General features: G+C 41.9%; 1 protein-coding gene across 2 annotated transcripts in view; it reads left to right on the top strand.

Annotated features, from left to right (window-relative positions):
* Positions 1–25473, top strand: part of ACSS1 (acyl-CoA synthetase short chain family member 1) — a 218870-nt gene that overhangs the window by 155056 nt on the left and 38341 nt on the right. For both annotated transcript variants that reach the window (XM_040351016.1, XM_040351015.1), the window contains exons 9-12: positions 9701–9813; positions 12204–12330; positions 18227–18354; positions 24078–24141. In XM_040351016.1, the coding sequence (XP_040206950.1) occupies positions 9701–9813; positions 12204–12330; positions 18227–18354; positions 24078–24141 (432 nt within the window). The remainder of the gene's footprint in view (positions 1–9700; positions 9814–12203; positions 12331–18226; positions 18355–24077; positions 24142–25473) is intronic.

The following is a 25473-nucleotide window of genomic DNA, read 5'->3' as shown; positions in this document are numbered from 1 at the left end:
GAAGAAAGTCTGCTGTTTCTGATGTTTCACAAGACATCCATCGGTGCAAGAAAATACACACCTTGCCGAAACTTTACACTGCCACTTACCTACATCTGGCCCTTCAAATGAAAGCTAATCACTCAATAAGCCACATTGGAAAAATAAAGTCTAGATCTAACAATAAATAATATTTCTTTGTTCAATAAATGAATGAAAGTGAAATATACATTGATTGTGTCATGTAGATTTCTTGTGTTCTTCCATTGTCACTTGTCCCTGGAGCTTTATGTGGTAAGAATGTATAGTTGGTAATGTTTAACAAAAGCAAATGTTAACTTTACTGCTTTTACTTTACCGCTAGCCTGTAAAGTTCATTTCCTTTTTCAAAGGTCTCAGCTAACAGAGAAGAAATTTTCCACTGTAGGGTATTTGATTCATAAAAATGCTTAATCATGCTGCATACTGTTTTAGGAGAACATGTTTTAATGTTGTTTAAGTATTAGCGGAACTCATCTGCAAGATTTAGTTACCAAAAGATATAAAAAAATATAAACAGTAGGGCTAGATTGCAGTGGCTAACCCACTTAGCCCCTCGTGGAATATATCTTAAAGTATATAATAACATGTCACATACACTTTAACATGTAATAAAATATCAAGAGTCATTTTTAAAATTTTTAAGGCTACAGCTTTCATTAAAATAATACCTGCTGATCCTGCCTCAAAGAGCCTTTCAGGCAATTGCATGGTCATATTTAGACATAAAGCTGCAGTTCCATTAGTTTAGGCTTGGTAAATTCCTGCGGATTGAATGAAAGAAATCAACATGGATGGGATGGATAAATCTCGCAATGCAACTATTGTATTCAGACAGCCGGCGTTGCCAGCTGTCAAAATACCTGAACAGTGCAAGTGCCTGCATTTGATTGGATGAAGGAGCTGTTCAGCCGACAAGTTTATGACAATTTTTTCAAACAAAGGAAGTCAGGTAGAATGGTCCGGAGATGGCCACCCACTGACTGAATTTTGTCCACTTCATTAGGAACCAGCCAAAATTTGCTCACTATATGGCCAGCTTCAGCTTCCCACATTACAATCGAATTAAGGCTCTTATTTTTTTTTTGCTGCTGTACATACCTTGATACAGCATCTTCACCCGTGCATCCGGGTTGCGAGTCCCGCGGGAGTGGGCGTTCCTCACATGCTGTTGATTGACGTTTTGCCCAAAAACGAGCTCTCCCCCCGTCGCGTAAGCCGCGTTCGGCTCCTTTCGCCAACCGTGACGCGGCTTACGCGACAGGGGAGAGCTCGTTTTTGGGCAAAACGTCAATCAACAGCATGTGAGGAACGCCCACTCCCGCGGGACTCGCAACCCGGATGCACGGGTGAAGATGCTGTATCAAGGTATGTACAGCAGCAAAAAAAAAATAAGAGCCTTAATTCGATTGTAATGTGGGGGGGCAGTGGAATAAAAAAAAGTTGTTTTTAAGGGGGAACCACCGCTTTAAATTCTTGCTATACAGGTGCAAATGTTCAAGAATTGTAACCATCAATATTCTGTTCTTTACAGCAAACTGAATTTAGTAATTGTTATTTTTTTATTATTATTATTATTATTATTATTATTATTATTATTATTATTATTATTTTATTGTTTTTTAAATGCTGGGGAGGTCTTTGGATATTTTTTGTTGTATTGAATATTATATCATTCATTAATCTGATTTAGTGATAGATTACTGGCTTTTCAGTGGTAATAGATCTCTCTCGATCCCTCACACAAAGAATATATTTTGAATTATGTAGTGTGGATTATATTCAGGGCTTTTTTTTTTTTCAAAGAATAGGTGCAGGTACTCCTCCCTTCTGAACAATAGAACCCCTACGACAAAATACCCCCAACAGCAACAGATCCCCACCAGCAACAATACAGTAAATCTCCCCACAGTCAGCATCAACAGACCTTCCAGTATCCAGCAACAATAGACCCCTCACCCAACAGTAGATCCATGCCAGCAACAATTGACCCACTAGCCACGTAAAACCCCTCCATCAACAATAGATCTCCACCAGCAATAAGACTTCCCCATGAACAATAGCCCTCGGCAACAATGGATCACCCCCAGTGACAATTGATCCCCCTGCAGTCAGCAACGGTAGACCCTCCAACACACCCCAGCACCCCATTCAGTGTCATAGTATTGTTGTCGTACTACCCCATTCAGTGCTGGAGGTGCCGGAATTGCGCTCCCCCGCATTCACCCTGAAAAAAAACCCTGATTATATTGAAGTAGGCGTTTTTAATTGCATGATCAACTGAGGGGTTTAAACGTTCTTCAGGCCATACCACTCCTACCTCTATGATTAAGCTCTAGGAAGGTCAAAACATGTCAGAGGGACAGGGCCTAAGGGCTGGGGACTGTGTCAACAACCAGCTAAACACAATTAACTTACCAGTGGGATTTCTGTGGAGTGCAGTCTCATGTTTCGATTTTGTTTCCAATATTTTTTATTGAGTTTTCAAAGAGAAAAAAAAATCAGGGAGAGGGGTATACAAAGATAATTAGGAGTGGGGGGGGGGAGGTATGCACCCACAGTCCACATCTGGGGGGCTATTAATCCAATACAGATTATTGCATGTTCACACATAACAGTTACACATCTAGTATCTAGTTTCCATAAGCGTTCCCCCCAGAACCATCGCTCAACAGGGACAATCATCAACTTAGCCCGGGATCACCCAGTTGTGGCACTATCCAGGCCCAAAGGGCCAGCATACCCCAGCCCACTACCTCTGAATTGGTAACATATCAATAGTAGAGCAGAGAGGAAGGAAGAAGAGGAGGAAAAAGGATAGAAGAGGAGAGAGGAAAGAGGAGCGTGAGAAAGAAAAAAAGGGAGGGATGGCGCATCCCCATCCACCAGCATTGAGTTGGATCAGTGTACATTTGTGAGGTAAGTGATCCAGGGATCCCAGACCTTATCGAAAACCTTGACTTTGTCGTTCAGAATGGCTGACAACCTCTCGTTCACCATAATCCATGACAACTTAGACTTCAAGAGGCAAAAAGGGACAGTGGGGGATCTCCATGACTTGGCGATGGAAATTCTAGCTGCCACAAAAATAAAAGCTATCAGTTTTCTCAAGTACTTTGACGTACCCTCCACCGGGCGTCCCAGCAGTGCATGCAGAGGCGACTTAACGAGGTTCACCTGGGTTATAGAATAGATAAAGTTGTAGGTGCGTATCCAGAATCGTCTCACCTTTTGACATATCCACCAAGTGTGGTACATGGAGCCGTCCTCATTGCACCCTCTAAAGCACCGCGGAGACGCCCCTGGGACAAAGGTGGCTATTCGCGCAGGGACCATGTACCACCGTAACAACACTTTGTAATTGGCCTCAATTAGAGAGGTGTTAATATAGGATCTAGACGCCCCCTGTACCAGCTTGTCATGTTTCGATTTTGTTATATTATTTGGTTACTCTACCAAACAATACGTTTTTATTCCTTATGCTTCATACCACACACTATATATATATTGTATGTCTTATACAGTATACCATTGCACAAAGCAGGTGAATTTTTTTTTTTTTTTATGTAAAATTAAAACCTTGGCAAGCCCTTTTTAATAAATCACCTGAGGAGACACCAAGACATAAAACAGGTGATCTCTTTTATTTCTTAGCAGCTTTGATAGCTATAGCTAGGTCTTGAAAGTCCCCTTCGATTTGGTTAAAAAAAAAGTGTCATGGATTATTGTGAATGAGAAATTAACAGCAGTTCTACAGGACAAAAAGATTTATAAAAATAAAAAAAATGGACACATTGGCCTGGATTCACAAAGGACTTGCGCCGACTTATCTCGAGATACGCCGCGTAAGTGCAAATATGTGCCGTCGTATCTGTGCGCCGTGCCCACAAAACTAAGATACGCCTAAAAACAAGCTTTATTCCACCGACGTAACTTGCCTACGCCGGCGTAGAGTGGGCGCATATTTACGCTGGACGTATGTGGCGCTCCCATTGATTTTCTATTCCAATATGCAAATGAGGGAGATACGCCGATTCACAATCGTACTTGCGCCCGACGCAGGCTACGACTGGTGCGCGTAAGTTGTACGTACGTCGTAAAGTTATGCCCCATAAAGGAGGTGTAACTCAGCAGCATCCATGCAAAGGGCTGCACCAGGGAACACAAGCCCATGTATTTTAAATGGTTTATGTTGGACGTGAATATGACTAGGTGTAGGTTACGTTCACGCCGTAGGCAGTGATCCGGCGTATCTTAGGCAGTTGTTCCGACGTGATTGTGAGCATGCACACTGGGATGCGTCCACGGGACGGCGCATGCGCCGTTCGTTATATGTATCTGTCTGGCGTTCGGCCCATCATTTGCATGGGGTCACGCCTCATTTGCATGGCTCGCACCCACTTCCACCTACGTCGGCTTACGCCTAGGAAACCCAGCGCAGTTTTGGGAGGAAGTGCTTTGTGGATTCCATGCTTGCCTCTTTGCGCTGCGTCGGCGTAGCGTAAAGGAGATACGCTACGGCGGCATAAATGTGCGCCAGTGTCTGTGAATCCGGGCCCAAATCTTTTTGGAGATTAGAATGGGATTGCTATGTTGGGAAATACCTGTAGTGTACCTCTGATTGTCAAATTTTCCCAATTTTTTCTCTTAACTGTTCTCTAATTCAACTCTATTTCTTCTTCTATTCTTCTTCTAAACATCTTCTGGATTTAATTGTTACTTCGTATGTATGAGTCAGATGGAAATGCCTATCTTTATATGAAGATGAAATGGCATTTATTACCATTACCACTCTCAATTAGTTCTATTATATTGTTTGACATGTTCTGATTTTCAATTTATTGTAACTTGCAATATATTGACAATTTTCTTTCAATCGACCTATGGATGGTCTAGCTTTATAACTGCCATTTTTTGTGCCTTGTACAAAACAACTAATAAAAATTATTGGAAAAATAAACACCTTTATGATCACTTTAATGCAGAGCTCCATGCTCCTTCAGAAAAAAATAAGTCAGCAGCTACAAATACCGTAGCTGCTGACTTTTAATGCTAGGACACCAAAAATCCAGTGGTGTCTTCACCCAGCCAATTTTTAAATCGGCTATTGGGTGCTGCCCCCCGCCATCTCCGCTAAGGGAAACCGGCAGTGAAGACTTGCAGCTTCACAGCTGATCCCCTACTGCACCTGTACAAAGCGTGCTGCACATTGGGAATGGCCCGGCATCGGAGGAAAGAGGAGAGGGGCCGAAAGTGGATGCAGGTACATGTCAAATCCAAGTACCCTTTCCCCCCTCAACCTCAAAAGGTTCCAAATGTGACAGCGGAGGGGGGGGATAAGCAGAGCATCCCTTTTTGGGTGGAACCCCGCATTAAAAACAACAAAAATTGTTCATAGTGAACTAGCTTAGGACAGTATTTTATTGCTTTTAACAAGTCTGCATGAATAAATCACTGACATGTCACAATATACAGCAGCAGTATTATTTTTTCCAAAATGTCTGTATTTTATCATTAGCAGTCCTTGAGCTCCAGACAAGTGGTTTTGCCTAGGTTTAGATAATGTCCTCGGCTTCAGACAACATTTCATCAATATCTCCCCTAGTGATCAGACTGCAACACTGTAGTCTTGTAGCAAGTCACAAGGTGAGAGAATGCAACAGGGGCTGATATGTGACAGACATTTTTGAACGCAGCCAAAAGCTGCACAGACATCACATGGCTGTGTCATCTCCGAGGCAGCAGCTCCATCCTGGAAATAGATGCTTGCCCTGAGTGGTGCCCTAACAAAGACATCTTTGTTCTGGAAGGAAAAGCAATTGATGGCATTGTCAGGCAGGGACATCTTAATGCAAGGGCACTGCACAGGGGCCCCAGGTACATGGGGGCCCCACAATAATCTTGCATTACATCACGCTTGTCAACTGTCCCGGATTTGCTGGGACAGTCACGCTTTTTACTAAACTGTCCCAATATGGTTGTGTCCCGGGAAGCATCCCAGAACCTATACTGTGCCCTCTTGATCCCTTGAAAGTAGGTGTGTAAATTGGGGCAAGATAGTAGGGGCCCCAGCGCATTACTTTGCCCAGGGGCCCATGATGCTGTTAAGATGGCCCTGATGTCAGGGGGAGTACTGATGGAGGTAATAATTCCACGAACACAATCCAAAGCATGCATGCAGGCATTAAACATGAAAATGTATACAGTATATGATGCTAAGTCATCTGTAACAGCAGTACACCATAGAAGGCTCAATAGCCTATACCATTCCCAGTTTCCTCCATTTACATCCGTGATAAAACAAATTGTCTTCAAAAACAAAAATATATAAATATAATTTTATGGTTTAAAAAAACAGTAGCAGAAAAGTATTACCTACTCACCCTTGATTTGAAATCCAGAGTGTCCCTCTTTAATCCACTGGACGAAATTAATTTGGTGAAAGCTTCTTTGTAAAAAAAAAAAAATAACAATTAACCGCAAACCTGTCATCTATGCCCCTTTGTTCTGTTAAAGGGACATGGAGATAAATTGCGACATTGATTTGGAATTGTTATAGATACAGTAAAATGCATAAAAAATAAATAAATAAATAAACAAAAATAAATATATAGTAAAAGTATTTTGTAGCCTTTGCAGTGAATACTTAGTGGCGTGAGTGGGTTAATTGTCATTACAGAGGGATAAGCATCATACGTATTAACCATCTCTGCCTTCCAAGGGACCTACTGTACCAATTACAGTTGAGCTTTGTTTAAGGAGATTTGAAGCGATTAAGTTACGGTAATTAGAGGGGTCTCATTTGCATGTACTTAGTCAAATTAATTTGCAGAGATTTGTTTAATATCTTTTTAATTTGTTAAGTGGTCCACGTGGATTCAGATGAATATTGTTTACATACACAACCTACAAACTCCCCTCACGACAATATTTTTCCTCTGGCGCGGTCGTATTGGCTACTTGGCCACAAATAGTGGTTTAATGTATTAAAGGGTCCAATTAAGGCTGACCCTGGTAGGGGAAGTCTCCGAATGTATCTAATTCTGATCTTCTCAACGTAAGAATGATTAAGATTTGTGGACAGCATAATCTCAGGATGCAGATAATGGGCAGCACAGCCTAATGCTGTGTAATAAAAGTAATTTGGTGCCCCAAAGCTCTTTATATATTCACTTTACTGATAAGGCAATGGATAATTCTCTATCTGGGATAAATGAGTTGACTTCGCTGAGGCTTAGTTAATTGCTCAAAATGGCTGCTTAGACTATAACGGTGCATTTGTTTACTTTGTGGATATGCCTTTTTTCATTTAAAGTAATACTAATGTATCGGATAAAGCTGCCAGTTTCATTGCAAAAATGTACATATAATCAACTTTTACAGCAAACTTAAAAAGTAAAAAAAAAAAATGTTTTTCTGAAATTGGTGACATCCTACTAAAAGTGTCAGCTACCTGGTTCTTAAAGCAGAACTTCAACCAAAAGGGGAATTTCTGCTCTTCTGCCTTCTCCTCCTCCACCTCTTTAAAGTCGTTGTATACCCCCAATGCGGAAGTTGTACCTAAAGGTAAGTCTATAAAAAGGTTTACCTATAGGTACTGTAAATTTCTCCTAAAAGTGCGCCGTTCAGGAGATATTTACCTTGTAGTGCACCGATGATGTCATTGGCGCACTACAAGGACACTTCTGGGACATATCACAGGTCTTATAAGGCTGCAAAACCATTCACAAATCGCAGCGCCGCTCGTGCATGCACAGTGGAAGGCTAAATGGGAAGCCACAAGGAGTCACAGCCAGATTCCCACACTGGACATTATGGTGACGCTGGGGACCCAAAGACCAGCGAATAACTGTCCGAGGTGAGGACAGCCCTGGATTAGTAATTGTCCTTTTAATAAGTCAGCAGCTGCAGTTTTTTTATCTGCTGACTTTAACATTTTTGAGGGGGACTGAGGATCCTCTTTTAGTGACTTTAATATTTTAATATTAAGTTCTAAGTTTAATCTGACATATTTACTGTTTACTGTATGTATTCAAGGGGAGTATTTCACAATGTATTGAAACTATTGAATGAATATGACTGCCGGGTGTTAAGTATTTTAAGACTGACGTCAGCAATGGCAATCGGTGTATCTCTCTCCTGACAGTCTAAAGTGTATGTAAACTTGAGCAAAAAATATATCTTATTTGCAAATTATTGGTCTGCGTATTTAGCCCCAGTGCATATGTTTCTGATGTTTAAATCTGATTCCCCCCCTCCGGTGCCACAATTGCCACCTTTCAGGGGGAGAGGGGACAGGATATCTGTCTGTGACAGGTATCCTTTCCCACTTCCGGGAGCCTCAGCCGCGGATATTGACGTCACGGCTGGGGCTCCCTTTTCCTCTTCCCTCCTTCTTCCCCTGTCGCCGGGCCAGTAGGAGAGAGGAGCAAAGCCTCACGCAGGGTTCCCGGCGTGAACCCGAAAGGCAACACTGCCAGGTTCCCTTACCCGCAATGGCGGTGGCAGCACCCGACAGCTGATGGAAATATCAGCTGTGGTGCCCACATCGCTGGACTCCAGGACAGGTAAGTGTCCTATTATTAAAAGCCAGCAGCTGCAGTATGTGTAGCTGCTGGTTTTAATTTTTTATTTTTTTTGGGGGGGGGGGGGGCAGACCTTTGATTTAAGTGAGGCAAAAGGCACAAATGCATTGTCCAGCTCCACTGTCACTCTATGAGAGACTGAAAGCTGCTTCAGTTTGATGTGGCCTGACGGTGCGCCGAGTAGTACTAATGTTTAGGGCAGTATGCACCCAGGAAGGAATGCTGGAAAAGTAGATTTCAAGCATTTACTTTACATGCATTCTGGTCGATCGTCCTTGGGCTAATATTGCCCTAAATGTTCATACCACCATGTGCACTGTCCAGCCTTGCCAACTGCAGCAGCTTTCAGCCTCTGATAGAGTTTAACAGGCTGCCGGCAAAGAAGCTTGATGGTGCACCTTTGCCTTCTGCCTGCATCTAATGCACAGGGGCTAACACCCAGTGTGCATAGGACCTATATATAACTTTGAAAGTCTTTTTATTATATAAATTTGACAAGTGTAAAAAAAGACCTGTCCATCCAGCTACAAACCTTCCTTGGACTGTGTCTGCTGTTCCTCCAATTTCAAGTGAATGGGCCGGCCCTAAGCGACACCCAAAATCGTGTGATAATCGATCGGTAGAAAGTCGTGTAGTGGGAAGGCTTGTTCCCACTAAAAGACATGTTAACATCGTGCTTTTCGGTCAAAATATTCAAATATGTTTACCTATTAAACAAAGGGAAACAGCCGGAAACTCTGTAAATCCTAATATTTTTTATTATTGCATATCAGTTAATGCATTTTGCCGATGAGCCTTGATCACAGCACTTGTGCTGTGATCAGGGCTCATTGCTGAAACGCATTAGCCACTGTTTTTACTTGCTGATATGCAATATTAAAGAATATTAGGATTTACGGAGTTGCCGGCTGTTTCCCTTCGTTTAATTGGTTTGTCTTTTGGTGTTGAGAGGACACCTCAGTCAGAGCATCCGAAAGATGGCCTCTACCTCAAGGTTCCACTGATCAGAGTGATGCATCAGCTTTCTTTATGTTTACCTATTAAGTTGAAAAAAAAATCTAAAATGTGTATATAAAGAGATATGCTCTGCTTTACAGAGACTGGTGGAATCTGCATCGCCCCCCGTCCCTCCGAGCAAGATGGTGAGGTTATCCCTGGTATGGCTATGAGGCCTTTCTTTGGCATACAACCTGTGCTTCTAGATGAACAGGTAAGTGACAAAGAAATATGCACTTTAAAATATATACCCAGACAGTAATGTGGTCGTCTTCATTGCAAATAGTTACTGTGAAGAAGGAACCTAACAAGAATGGACTGTGGATGTTATTATTACCCACAAAGTGACTGACAGCAGCAGGGCTTGGAGCATAATAAGTAGTACATGGGGTGATAACATTTCTCAGTTGTTCATAATTGGCTTAAGTGGTTGTAAGGGCTGCAAGTTTTTTTTACCTTAAAGCATATCTGCATAAGGTAAAAAAACTTCTGTTGTCAGCCCTCCCAAATACTTACCAGAGACTGATCTAGCGGAGCTGTGCTGCTCTCCCTCTTCCTCCTCAAGAGACATGTTTGTTATAAAAAATAATAATAATACCTTTACAACCACTTTCATCTTTTTTTCTTCATTCTAATTAATCAGTAAACTGTTGAATGTGATCACTCCTATACTTTTCCAAAGATGACTGCTTGCATTACTTGCCTCTGGGTCCTTCCTTGACATCTAGACTACAAAAAGGAGTAGGAGGCTTAGGGAAACTACTTGTTAAAAACTACTACATCCCATGAAGAGTCTTGACTTCCTTTAGGCTTAATTTTATATATATACACTTTATTGTCAAAAGTATTGGGATGCCTGCCATTTGCACATGTACTTTAATGGCCTCCCAGTCTAAAGCCAGGTACACACTATTCGTTTTTTTCATGCAACCCAGCTGGTTGCATGAAAAAAAACATGTTGGCTCCGGTCGGAGACACTGTACTAACCATGCAAGGTTAGTATAGCAATCTCCTCCACTGAGCTGCTGTGTTCTGACAGGGTGAAGCCCCTCCTGCCAGAACACTCCGATCAGCGCTCTCTGCCATTGACTGAGGGCGCTGATCAGGAGCCAGTCGGCTGCTGGTTTTCCAGCATGCACGCCCAACAGAAGACGGTGTGCTTCTGTCGAACAGACTGACTTACACACAGGCAGAATGTCAGCCTGTATTTTTTATACCGGCAATTGTCTCCCGACATTCTGCCCGTGTGTACGGGGCTTTAGTTCATAGGGTTCAGTATTGAGTTGGCCTACCCCTTTCAGCTTTAACAGATTTAGAAGTGTGTCTATGGGAATGTTTGATCATTTTTCCAGAAGCACATTTGTGAGGTCAGGTACTGATGTTGTACAAGAAGGCCTGGCTTGCAGTCTCTGCTCTAATTCATCCCAAAGGTGTTCTATCAGGTTGAGGTCAACTCTGTGCAGGCCAGTCAAGTTCCTCCACCCCAAACTCACTCATCCATGTCTTTATGGACTTTGATTTGTATATTGGTGCACAGTCATGTTGGAACAGGTGGGGCTATCCCCAAACTGTTCCCACAAAGTTGGAAGTATAAAATTGTCCAAAATGTTTTGGTATGCTGACATCTTATGAGTTTTCTTCACTGGAATTAAGAGGCCAAGCCCAACCCCTGAAAAACCACCCCACACCATAATCCCCCTCCATCAAATGATTAGGACCAGTGCACAAATCAAGGTTCATAAAGACATGGATGAGTGAGTTTGAATTAGAGCGGCGACTGCGAGCGAAGCCTTCTTGTCCAATATCGGTGCCTGACCTCACAAATGCGCTTCTGGAAGAATGGTCAAACATTCCCATAGACACACTCCTAAACCTTGTGGATATCTTTCCCAGAAGAGTTGAAGCTGTTATAGCTACAAAGGGTGGGCCCTATTGAACCCTATGGACCAAGGCTGGGATGCCATTAAAATTCATGCGCATGTAAAGGCAGGTGGTGTCCCAAATCTTTTTACAATATAGTGTGTGTGTGTGGGGGATATACAGGGTGTGTGTGTATATATATATATATATATATATATATATATATATATATATATATATATATACATACATACAGGGTCGTGTTAGTTTGGTCATGTTGAAAAAAAAGACACATGTCCATCGAGTTCAACCAATAGATAATTGAGTACCGTGGTATGGGGTTAGGCATGGGAATAACAAACCCATAAAAAAAAAAAGATATACTGTTTGTATATATATATATATACACATACACATACATACAGGGTATGTATATATATATATATATATATATATATATATATATATATATACAAACAGTATATCTTTTTTGTTTTTATGGGTTTGTTATTCCCATGCCTAACCCCATACCACGGTACTCAATTATCTATTGGTTGAACTCGATGGACATGTGTCTTTTTTTTCAACATGACCAAACTAACACGATATAACATTCTTTTACCACAGGAAATGTGGTAAAAAGATAATGTCGGTAAGCCAATGATCACTGCAAAATTAGGGCAATTAGAGTTAGATTGTGTAGTAGGATAGTAAAGGGAAACTGTTCTTTCTTTTATTCACAAGGGAAAGGTCATTGAAGGTGGTGATGTTTCTGGTGCTCTGTGTATCGCACAACCATGGCCTGGCATGGCAAGAACCATCTATGGAGATCATCAGAGATTTGTGGATGCTTACTTCAAAGCATATCCAGGTATGCATGTCAGCTGTATTGGTCAACTGATCTGAACGCATAAAAGCTATGTGGTAAACTGGCAAACATGTACAATATTTTAATCCCACCAAGTACACTGCCTGTATTGGGTTTATTTGTTTGTTTATGTCTGCCTGTAGCTCTAAAACAGATACTGTATGCATGGAGTTTGTATGTTCTCTCTATACCTGCACAGATCTTCTCTGGAACCTCCAGTTTGCTCCCACAATCTAAAGACTTCTTAGCAGGCTGGTTGGCTTCTATCCAAAATCATTATGGATTGCTCATGATTTTATCAATGTAGTAGAGACACTAGACTGTGAGCATCTCTGTGCACAGGAAGTGAAAATTCAATAATTAAAATGTAAATAAAAAATAAAAGACCTTTCGTCTTGAACTCATTTTGATAAGGTTCTTTACCTACTACTGGATTTAAAAGCACATTTAGTTAGAAAGGCTGTAGAAATTCGTTATTCCACAGAGATAAAAGTAAAAGATACATGGCCTTATTCCCCAGTCTGCAACATACAATATTAATGTACAGATTCTTTTTTTTGTAACGTTTTAACATCGGGTTCAGGGATCCTAAACTCAGGACAGGGTAAATAAACCAGGAGGACTGTTCCCCTAGTCATATCATATGACAGCTGCATGCTGTAAGGCCTCATACACACGACCGAGTTTCTCGGCAAAAACCAGCAAGAAACTTGCTGGGAGATATTTTTTTGCCGAGGAAACCGGTCGTGTGTACATTTTCGTCGAGGAAACTGTCGAGAAACTCGACGAGCCAAAAAGAGAGCAAGTTCTCTATTTCCTCGACGGGAATGGAGAAACTTGCCTTGTCGAGTTCCTCGACAGCCTGACAAGGAACTCGACGAGGAAAACGATGTGTGGTAGGTAGGGGGCGCTAGTGTCAGATTTAATTAGAGGTAATAGCAATTACAAAATACATGTGATATCAATTATAAATAAACAACAACTATTAATCAGAGCTAAATAGCAAAGATCCAGTTGAATCAATAGTGAAGGAATTAGATTCACAGGGGAACCTCTACTTAAAAAAGTGATGTGCTCCCAAAACCTTAAAACAAGAAAAGAATTCTTAAGTGATAATGATAATGTCCATAAATTTCTGTAGTAGTAGTGAGCCACTTAAAAAATAACAACGGAGTGAATCTTGCAATGGACCAGAAGAAAAACATGCAATCTTCTCATATACTGCAGTGCTTCAAAATCCTTCCACCAATTCTGCAAAAACGACACCCAAAAGTGAATAAATATATGCGCTTACCACAGCGCTTTGACTCCTTTAACTAAAAAGAAAGTCAAACACGCTTGTGCAGTTCTGAATGTCTGCAAACATATAGTGCGTTCTCCAGTAGTTGACACAGGCAAATCTTCTCCCAATATTCTCAGAAATGGAATGAAAAACAGAAAAACTCCATAGTGCAACCGGTTTTTAATATAAAATAATAAAACAAAACATGGGCCAAGTGGCCACTTACATTAAAAGGTGCCCATCCCGACACTGGGTCTGCGGGCCTTTAAATGAGGAGGTGGAACCTCAATTTGCGTGTGGTGTGTGTCTCCTCTCGCCTCGCCAGCTCACATGAGTCGGATGATGGGGGAAGATAAAAAACGTGACCAGGCTACGCCGCCGACGATCGTTTCGTGTAAACGTCTTCAGGGGGGCGTGCCTGGTCACTGGGGTCACGTTTATTTATTTGGGAGCAATCGGAAGTGCTCCGCTTGATTGACACACTATCTGGCCAATTACAGCCCAGTTGCGGTCTAGAAGAAACCCGGAAGTGGCCAAAGCTAATAGACAGATGCTGCAGCCAATTACAGCGCGGCATCAGGACACTGGGGGCCGGAAAGAGAGGAAGAGTGATAGACACAGATTCTAGCCAATCGCAGCGCAGTCCCAGTGTTGGCTTCGGCACTTACATATAGGAATTAGTTATTTGTAGCACCATTCTCTACTCATCAACAAATAGGTTCCCGATGGTGACCACATTTATTTCTAAATCTCTACCCAGGAAAACGATGTGTTTCGCCCGTCGAGTTCCTCGGTCGTGTGTAGGAGGCTTTAGAAATAATTTTACATTCATAAGTTAAACAAAAAAATGTTTCTTTTACTTACAGTTAGTTTTTCCACTTCCTGGTTGAGTGAGGCACTGGTGATGCAACCAGGACCTCAGAGATGTATAGATAGTAAAAATGCAATAAATAAAAAGCTTTCAATTATTGATAAGTATCTGTTTGTAGATGTCTGTAGATTTCTGTAAGGCCCTGTAAGGCCCTGTACACACGACCGAACAGTACACACGACCGCGGACCAGTTTCAGCAGACATGTTCGGTCGTGTGTACGGCCGACCAGACAATTGTCCGGTGGATCGGACAGGTTTCCAGCGGACAAATGTTTCTTAGCATGCTAAGAAACATGTCCGCTGGAAGCCTGTCCGTCGGACATGTTCGGCCGTCTGTACAGACGTACATGTACATGTCCGCTCGGCCGAAATCCCTTGCATGCGTCGAAGTGATTCGACGCATGCGTGAAAGCATTGACCTTCCAGGGCCGTGCACGTCGCCGTATCATCGTTGCGGCGACGGCGCGGCCACGTCACCGCGTATCGTGTCCGCGCGGATTTCTGTCTGATGGTGTGTACAACCATCAGACAGAAATCTCGAGCGGACATGTCCGCTGAAAACGGTCCGGCGGACCGTTTTCAGCGGACAGTCCGCTCGTCTGTAAGGGGCCTAATATTTCTAAAGGTAACTTTGTTGTAATTTTTGATAAGTGTGAAGTCCTCTTTAAAGTCGATTGTTCGCTTCGCTCTCACCTCCCACCTAAAGGCTATGAAGTTATCCCATGCTTTCTCTTTGTATACCCTGGATGGTTTTAAAAGACTTGATCAGGATAACAATTAAGTAAAATACAGTTTTGTGTGAATGTATGGAAAAATTATTCCGAAAAACTACTAACTGTTTTTAGCCGCAGCATTCAGTTTTGTAACAGTAAAAAACACCAGTCCCGACTAAGGGACTCAGGCCCCGTACACACGACCGAGTTTCTCGGCAGAATTCAGCCAGAAACTTGATCGGAGCTGAATTCTGCCGAGAAACCCGGCCGTGCGTACACTTTTGGCCGAGGAAGCCAACGAGGATCTCGGCGAGGAAATAGAGAACATGTTCTCTATTTCCTCGTTGTTCAATGGGAAATTTCGGCTCGCCGAGATCCTCGGCGGCTTCACAAGAAACTCGACGAGCAAAACTATGTGTTTTGCCCGTCGAGTTCCTCGGACGTGTGTACGAGGCCTTAGTCATGACTGGTGTTTTTTACTGTAATCAGAAGCATGAATGATTCAGAAACTCTGATACTGTAATAACACCACCTTACCACATTGGTTAATGATCAATATACTGAGTTTGTATTTGAATTCCATTTCACTGGCCTTTCTGGAGATTAGTGTAATCAGCAATGATAACCATGAATGGAAACTGATTAAAGAGAGCACTGATAACAGGGAGACAGACAGTCATTCACAAAACGAGAGCTATAAAATATATTTTTAAACATATAGGGGGATTTACTAAAACTGGAGCACACAGAATCTGGTGCAACTGTTCAATTAAGCTTCGACAATAAAACCTAGAAGTTGATTGGTTACTGTACAAGTAACCAATCAACTTCTAGGCCCCGTACACACGAGAGGATCCATCCGCTGAAATTGATCCGCGGACCGGCTCCAGCGGATAGATCCCCTGGTGTGTACAATCCAGCGGATCTGTTTCCGCGGATTTTTATCCCCTGGGATGGATTTCAAGCGGATAAAAATTTGAAGACATGCTTTCAAATCTATCCGCTTGAATCCATCCCAACGGATTGATCCGCTGGTCTGTACAGACTCACCGGATCAATCCATCCGAATGGATCCCCCGCATGCATCGTAATGATTCGACGCATGCGTGGAATTCATTATATGACAGCGTCGCGCACGTCGCCGCGTCATCATCGCGGCGACGGCGCGACACGTCATCGCGATGGGATTTCGGCGCGGATTTCGATCCTATGGTGAGTACACTCCATCGGATCCAAATCCGCGGAAATCCTCGAGAGGATTTATCCGCGGAAACGGTCCGTTGGACCGTATCCGCCGATAAATCCGCTCGTGTGTACTAGGCCCTAGGTTTTATTGTTGAAGCTTAATTGAACAAACCGAAGTTAGAAGTTGATTGGTTACTCTGCACGGATGCACCAGATTCTGTGTGCTCCAGTTTTAGTAAATCCAACCCATACTATATTTTAAGGCACCTTTTTGCTTCTAAATTTGCAAATATACATGGAAACCACCCCATCCCAGTGCTTACAAGTGTAACCCAATTACAGTCCCCATGGACAGGAACCAGGATTGTGTCATAGACATTAATAACTGAATTGAGAACAAAGTTTACTAGGATAATGTAGGATCATATTCTGCCAAAGGCCTATTTAAGAGTGCACATCAGACAATGCAAATATGCAGTCAAGCAGCAGATTAATTAATAACCAGGACAATATATTTCCATGGCTAAGTGCATAGCTTTACCAGGTTTACTCTGCAGTGTTGCTAATGTAGCGCCTGGTTACTTTGGAGTACCGGTGTGATTTAAATTTAGAGAGAGATCAGAGTGTAGTTAAACTCTGATCCAAATTGTTATGTGCAAAACAGGGACTCTGTCTCAGCTTGGCTGTGCTGTGGGCTCATTCTGTTGTGCTGGGGTGTTCTTCCCACCCCAGTGCGGTAGGTGGCAGCAGTGGAGTCGAGGTTTGGGTGCTCTTCCCCAACAGCCAATCAGGAGGGTTGAGCCTCGCTGTGCATGCTGGGGAGGGGTATGTATGGGACAGACACCATTGGTGCTGTGTCTTCTTCGTCCAGTGTGGCGCCCACCTTTAGGGTGGCCACATCACGGCGCCCCGGTGTTATGGCCTACCTGGCCGGGGCGTGCGTGCTACGCGGTGTTCCTGGCTCTGGGACCAGGTTGGTCCAGAGCATTTGAGCAGCGACGGGGACCCAGTGATTGTCTGGGTTCCCACCTTTGAGGATCCCAAGCTGTATTGCTGTTCGGTGGGAAGTCCGTCTGAGGAGCACCATTGAGAGGCTGGCGGTCCAAAAGGATTTAGACAAACCACTGGGGATCAAGGTAGCCAGACACTGAAGGATTGATCACCTGTTAGTCGGTACCTGGACGACGTTAAAAAGGAGATCCAGGCATGATTCATCTGAGGAGGATTACCTCCGTAATACAAATCAGAGAGGGCCTGTGGCAGAGGTATCTCTCTGAAGTCCACCCAAGGAGGGTCTGTGGCAGAGACTTTTCTTCAAAAAGGTTCGAGCGATACTCCGGCTGCCAGGTCAGTGAGAGAGGCCTGTCCAGGTACGCTATTCCCACCCAAGCAGGAGTGGCGCAGAGAAGTGTTAGACTTGGGAGCAGGACTGTTTCCCTATTGCTACGCCTGAATTTGCTATTCTCCTTTTCCTTCTTCAACTTTACCTTCCTCATCACGGGTTTTGTTGTTTTTACCCCGCTGGGTAGTAGAGAGCACAGCAAGGAGCACCTGTTGCAGACATTACTTTACTTCGGCTAGATGCACCATTCACCCCTAGGAATTCGGAAGAGCCACAAGGTAACTGTGCCACCCAAAACAACCAGCAGCTCCTCCGGGGGTAATGCTACACTAATATAAAAACAATACAGTATATACGGTATATTTTTACCTAGTCACCTAATAGAAGACATTGTGTGGTGGGGTTGTCCTCCATGTTTTTGCAAAGTGTAAGTGCCAATCAATTGTTAAATGTCATTATAAACTGATTAACTTTTTTGTGTTTTATGGTTGTGTAATTCTTCCAGGCTACTATTTTACTGGAGATGGAGCCCACAGGACAAATGAAGGGTATTATCAGATAACAGGGCGAATGGATGATGTAATAAATATCAGTGGTCATCGGTTGGGCACAGCAGAAATTGAGGACGCACTGGTAAATATGAAAATAATAAAGTTTCTTAAGTGTGTACATTTTTTGCAAAAAAAAAACAGTTTGTCTGCCAATGTTTCTCAAATTATCAAAACACACTTTTCATGATGATAATGCGAAGCAGTAAAATGCTTCAAAATCGCACTGTGCATAAAAAGGCAGCGCGTGTGTCATGCAGAGGTGTGAATTTGGCTTTAGCCTAACTACAACTGGACTTTGCCTAGGTGGAGTTATCTGGCAGGTTTTTATAACCATTCAGTCTGCTAGATAGATTCACTCGTAGATTCCTTCATCCCCAAAGCATTGTGGTGTGCCTTCATGTGTGTGTATGACCAAACAATGATGTCACCCAACTCCCAATAAACCCTTCATCTCTACTGGAGAATCCAGCAGGAGGGGCACAGAAGACACCACTGCTGGCCAGAAAAAAGGAAGCAGCGTGAAAAGGGTGGGGCTGTCTTTAACCACTTCCTTACTGGGCACAAATACCCCTTCCTGACCAGGTGAAATTTCAGCTTGTGGCACTGTGTCACTTTAACTGACAATTGCGCAGTCGTGCGACGTGGCTCAATAGAGCTTTCTTTTGGTGGTATTTGATCGCCTCTGCGGTTTTTATTTTTTGCGCTATAAACAAAAATAGAGCGACAATTTTGAAAAAAAAAACAATATTTTTTACTTGTTGCTGTAATAAATAGCCCAATTTTTTTAAAACAACTTTTTTTTTCTTAGTCTAGGCGATACGTATTCTTCTACATATTTTTGGTAAAAAAAATAAAATAAAAAAAATCGCAAGAAGCGTCTGGTTTGCGCAAAAGTTATTGCGCTTACAAAATAGGGGACAGAATTATTATTATTTTTTATTATTTTTTTTACTACTAATGTCACTGTGACATTATGGCGGACACATCGGACACTTTTGACAAATTTTTGGCGCCATTCACATTTATACAGCGATCAGTGCTATAAATATGCACTAATTACTATATAAATGTGACTGGCATTGAAGGGGTTAACACTAGGGGGTGAGGAAGGGGTTAAATGTGTACCCTAAATTGTGTTCTAACTGTGTGTGGAGGGGGGTGACTGGGGGAGGTGACCGATCTATGTCCCTATGTACAAGGGACACAGATCGGTCTCCTCTCTCCCCTGACAGGACATGGATCTATGTGTTTACACACAGAGCTCCACGTCTTGTCCCTGTAGCCGCCGATCTCGAGTGCCTGGCCGACATCACGGCCGACAGGCACTCACATCGGCATCTCAGCGATGCGGCGAGCACGCGCTCGCGCCCTTGCCGCTGACTGAGCGCGCAGACAGTAAAAACACGGCAAGTTAGAGATTTAGAACGACCCTGCGGTCGTACGGCCGTCGGGTAGTGGTTAAAGTAAACCTGCAGCTTTGACTTGATTTAAAGTGTTACTAAACTCAGGACTCTGCATTCGCTATATATGGTCTCCCACAGCACACAGAACATGGAAATGCAATAGTTTTAGTAAATATAAACTGCTAAATACCTTTTTTCATTAGCAGTTATAGCAGTCGTGTGACTTCTATCAGTGTCTGATTAAAGCTTGCACTTTTTATAACCACTTGTTTCCAGGACGCTTTTCTACATTTAGCGGACAGCAAGTGGTTAATTATAGTTACCCTGTGCAAATAGCTTATGTGACAAATCCCATATGGATGCAAGGTGATTGGGATGTAAAACTTATCGTGGTTTATATGTTCAATGTTATAGTTTCCTATGAGAGACCTCAGCTGTAATCGGATAGATACAAATACTTCCGATGTTGGTTTTTCAAATAAATGAACTTTCATTTTTACGGTAATCTTTCAAGCCCAAGGCCACCAGACGCTTATATAATTAAAGTTTAGATATATATTGTGTCCAGTGAACTTACCCACAGCAAAGTCAAGTTTTCCAAAGCAATACTTGGGAACATAACATCTGCTTTATTGCTGATATTTAAATGCACATAAACGATAAAGAGCAAATAGGCAAAAGACATTGAGGCTTCCATAACACATAAAGCCCTTCAGATATAGAAGGCAGGATAGAGGTGACACATCAAACAATATACAGTTTGCATATCCTGGCAGAAATTGTGAACTTTTGCCATTAATATCGAAAATATGACTGATCATGCCTTTTATTTAACCACTTGCTTACTGGGCACATATACCCCCTTCCTGCCCAGACGAAATTTCAGCTTTCGGCACTGTCACGCTTTAAATTAAAATTGCGCAGTCGTGCAAAGTGGCTCCCAAACAAAATTGATGTCCTTTTTTTCCCACAAATAGAGCTTTCTTTTGGTGGTATTTGATCACCTCTGCGGTTTTTATTTTTTTGCGCTATAAACCAAAAAGCGACAATGGGCCAGAAAACACAATGGGCCAGATTCATAGAGAACTGCGGCGGCGTAATGTATCGTCTTTAAGTTACACCGCCACAAGTTTTCAGCGCAAGTGCCTGATTCACCAAGCAGTTGCGTGTAAACTTATGGCGGTGTAACGTAAAGCCGTCCGGCGCAAGCCTGCCTAATTCAAATGGGGCGTGTACCATTTAAATTAGGCGCGCTCCCGCGTCGAACGTTCTGCGCATGCTCCGTTTGGAATTTTCCCGCCGTGCTTTGCGCGAAATTACGGCGCCCCGACGTGTTTTTTGAACGGCGACGTGCGTAACGTAATTTCGTATTCCCGGACATCTTACGCAAAAAAAAAAAATTGATGCGGGAACGACGGCCATACTTTAACATGGAGGAGTAATTTTACCCCATGTAAATAGCACTCTCAACTTTACAACGCGAAAAAACTACGTAAGAGAATGCGACGAACGCGCGTACCTTCGTGGATCGCCGTAATCAGCTAATTTGCATACCCGACGCTGGAAAACGACGCAAACTCCACCCAGCGGCCGCCAGAGAATTACACCTAAGATCCGAAGGCGTACAAAGCCGTACGCCTGTCGGATCTTAGCCAAAAGCCGTCATATCTTTGTTTGTGAATGACAAATAAAGATATGACGCGGCAAATTACTTTTTCTGTGAATCTGGCCCAATATTTTTAACTTTTTGCTATAATAAATATCCCAATTAAAAAAAAAACAAAAAAAAAAAACGTTTTTTTCCCCTCAGTTTAGGCTTATACGTATTCTACATATTTTTGGTTAAAAAAAAATGCAATTAGCGTATAGTGATTGGTTTGCGCGAAAGTTATTGCGGCTAAAAAATAGGGGATAATTTCTGACATTTCTTTTTATTATTTTTTTTTACTAGTAATGGGGGTTATCTACATTTTTGGGACCATTCACATTTATACAGCGAACAGTGCTATAAATATGCACTGATTACTGTATAAATAGGGCCATCTTAATGCAAGGGCACTCTTGGGCAATCTTGCATTACATCATACTTGCCAACTGTCACGGATTTTCTGGGACAGTCTTGCTTTTTACTAAACTGTCCCGATATAGTCGTGTCCCAGAACATATTCTGTGCCCTCCTGAACCCAGTATTGTGCCCTCCTGACCCCCCCTGTATTGTGCCCTTCTGCATCCCCCCCAGTACTGTGCCCTTTGTGTTGACTAGTCTTTGATCTATGAAATGCTTTCCTTTTGTAAGATTTTATTGAAAGTACCGATGAATATATGTTTAATTCTATCAACTATTTATGCTTTATTTCTTGAAAGTAGACATGTAAATTGGGACAAGCTGGTAGGGGCCCCAGTGCATTACTTTGCCCAGGGGCCCATGATGCTATTAAGATGGCCCTGTGTATAAATGTGACAGGCAGGGAAGGAGTCTCCTCTCCCTGACAGGACGTGGATCTCTGTGTTTACACACAGAGATCCACCTCCCTGCTCTGTCACTGCCGATCGTGAGTACCTGGCGGACATCGCGGCCACCAGGCACGCGCATCGGCATCTCAGTGACGCTCCACCCCAGTGGCCGGAGGACCCGAGGCCATAAAAAGACGACCTCCCGGACCTGTAGAGACACCTTGTGGCGTCTTTTTACAATGGCCCGGGTCTGAAGAAGTTAAGGATAGCAATCACATGAAGCCATTTATTATCACATAGTTTATTGGATCCTTTTAAAAATCATAATGATAACAGAAATCACCCAAATGGCCCCGATAAAAAGTTTACATACCCTGGAATGTTAAAATGACAATTACAGGTTAATTCCCCACATTTTTGGCTTTTTAAATCACAATTAGTGTCTGTATATAAATAATCAATGAGTTTGTTTGCTCTCACATGGGTGCACTAAGCAGGCTAGACACTGAGCAATGAGGAGGTAGAATAGAACAGTCAAAAGGCATGTGTAACAAGGTAATGAAACTTTACAAAGATGGAAAAAGATATAAAAAAATATCCAAAGCCTTGAATATGCCAGTCAGTACTTAAAAACAACCACACCATCTTTTTCCAGAGCAACCTGTATTTCTCCTGAGGTAACCTGTGAGTTTTTCTTTGTATCCCAAACAGTTCCTGTGGCAGTTGTGGCTGAAATCTTTCTTGATCTACCTGACCTTGGCTTGGTATCAAGAGATCCCAAATTTTCCACTTCCACTTAAGTGATTGAACAGTACTGACTGACATGTTCAAGGATTTGGATATCTTTTTATATCCTTTTACATCTTTGTAAAGTTTCATTATCTTGTTACGCAGGTCTTTTGACTGTTCTTGTCTACCTCCTTGTGGCTCAGTGTCTAGTCTGCTTAGTGCATCCATGTGAGAGCTAACAAACTCATTGACATTTTATACACAGACACTAATTGTGATTTACAAAGCCACAAATGTGGGAAATTACCTTTAATTGACATTTTAACCAGTGTGTGCCACCTTCTGTGTCTGTACCAATGCCAAACATTCCAGGGTATGTAAACTTTTTATCAGGACCATTTGGGTGATTTCTGTTATCATTATGATTTTAAAAGGATCCAAAAAACTATGTGATAATAAATGGCTTCATGTGATTGCTATCCTTAACTAAAAGACAGTTTTTTGGCATGATCAGTCATATTTTCAATAATGCCAAAATGTCACAATTTATGCCAGGGTATGCAAACTTTTGAGCGCAACTTTAGCTGTTTTCCATTGCTCAATGGCAAGCAGCTAACTTATATATCTATTTCTGATGTGTATTTAGTAAGTTGCTTGAGTTTCCAATATACACATGGAAAGGGTTCCATAATAGTATGAACAGGCGCCCTGTGTCTGTCATTAGGTCTGAAGATTGTTCTGTATGGTTGTAGAAGGGCTAATCCAAAAGTAAAGTGAGAACAGTAGTATCATAGCTACAACTTGCTTAGTATCATGTTTAATTTTTCATTAAATACCAAAAAAATATTTAAAGGTATTTGTAAAATATTCATTCAAATATTCTAGGAATTAGAAACAAGAAGCAGAAGGTCTAAGGAATAGTATGCAAGCTAAAAAAAGTTTAGCTACTTATGTTAGGTTCATTAGGCTCATTAGGCTCAATTCAAAAGTTTTAACACAAGGCTCTTCTTATTAGACAAAAAAAAATATGAGGGTTCTTCACATAGTTTAGGGACTTGTATAGTAAAATAGTTAGAAAAAAGTGCAGAAACTTTTTGAAGAACCCTTGTAACTAATTTTTGGAAAATATACAACCTTATCTGGGTGTGTTAACTTTGTGAATTGAGCCTATTACTTGATATCCAATTTATAATATTTATTTAATATAATTACTTTGCAGGATGAGCATCCTGATGTTCCAGAAACTGCTGTTATTGGTTTTCCGCATGACATCAAGGGAGAAGGTAAGATTTCTTAAGCTGCCACTGGTTTAATAAATCATATTGATTTACCTTTCACAGACAGCCACTTTTCGAAATTGGCTTATGTATATATAAGACATTGCCATTATCCGCTTACATCGTACAGTGAGGTTATTAGTGGTAAGGAGATGGAAGTCTATGACTAGTGAGTAGATTTTACTGATCTATTATTTTATATTACATTATGTTTATTAACACAGTGTACTCTACCATTATTCTTATCATTAGTTGTGTTTATTTCTGAAACCAAGGCATCATTTAACCTGACATTTACTAAATAAATTCAGTTCTAATGAATCAGTAACTCTGTAGTAGAAGTGTATTATAATATATTTGTTTTCCTTGGCTGGGTAATTGAATTAAGTAGAATGCTATAGTAGAGTTCTATACTCAGTAATCATAGTACAATTGTTTATTTAATGTCTAACTAGAAGAACGGAGTAGGGTGGTGGGTCTCAAGACAGCCATCTCTCATACATTATGTTATATGCAGATGAATAAACATTTTTAATTGAATAGTATACATACAGTGGGATCATGGAGAACGAACACAGCCACCCTCTAACAGGTCACAGCAGCAAAAAAACTGTAGATTTGAAGGAGGCTGAGAGCAATAGAAGGTACTCTTCTAAATTAAGAATACATACTTGAATGTTTTTCCTAAACCTGAGTGTAGTGTCCGTTTAAACAGATCAATGCAGGAACAGATTGCCAATATGTGCAAAACAAAAAAGAATTGGCTCTTGAGTTCTACAGGGTGGGCCATTTATATGGATACACCTTAACAAAATGGGAGTGGTTGGTGCTATTAACTTCCTGTTTGTGGCACATTAGTATATGTGAGGGGGGAAACTTTTCAAGATGGGTGGTGACCATGGCGGCCATTTTGAAGTCGGCCATTTTGAATCCAACTTTTGTTTTTTCAATAGGAAGAGGGTCATGTGACACATCAAACTTATTTCACAAGAAAAACAATGGTGTGCTTGGTTTTAACATAACTTTATTCTTTCATGAGTTATTTACAAGTTTCTCTTTGTTTACAACCATTGACATGTCGCTGAGGTTAACACGTGCAGAGCGGATAGAAATTGTTTTGATGTCTGGTGAACGCAGTAACCGGGTCATTGCAGCAGATTTCAATGCAAGACAGCCTACGAGACCACCCATCTCCCATGCTACAGTTATCAAACTGCTTGCTAAGTTTCATCAAACTGGTTCAGTGTTGGATTTGCCAAAATGTGGACGCATGAAATCTGTCACTGTAGAAGAAACATCACTGGCCGTCCTAGCTTCATTCAGCAAGAGCCCACAACG

Source organism: Rana temporaria, chromosome 4 (assembly GCF_905171775.1).
Source record: "Rana temporaria chromosome 4, aRanTem1.1, whole genome shotgun sequence".
In the NCBI taxonomy this organism is placed as follows: Eukaryota; Metazoa; Chordata; class Amphibia; order Anura; family Ranidae; genus Rana; species Rana temporaria.
This window is presented reverse-complemented; position numbering and strand designations above follow the sequence as displayed.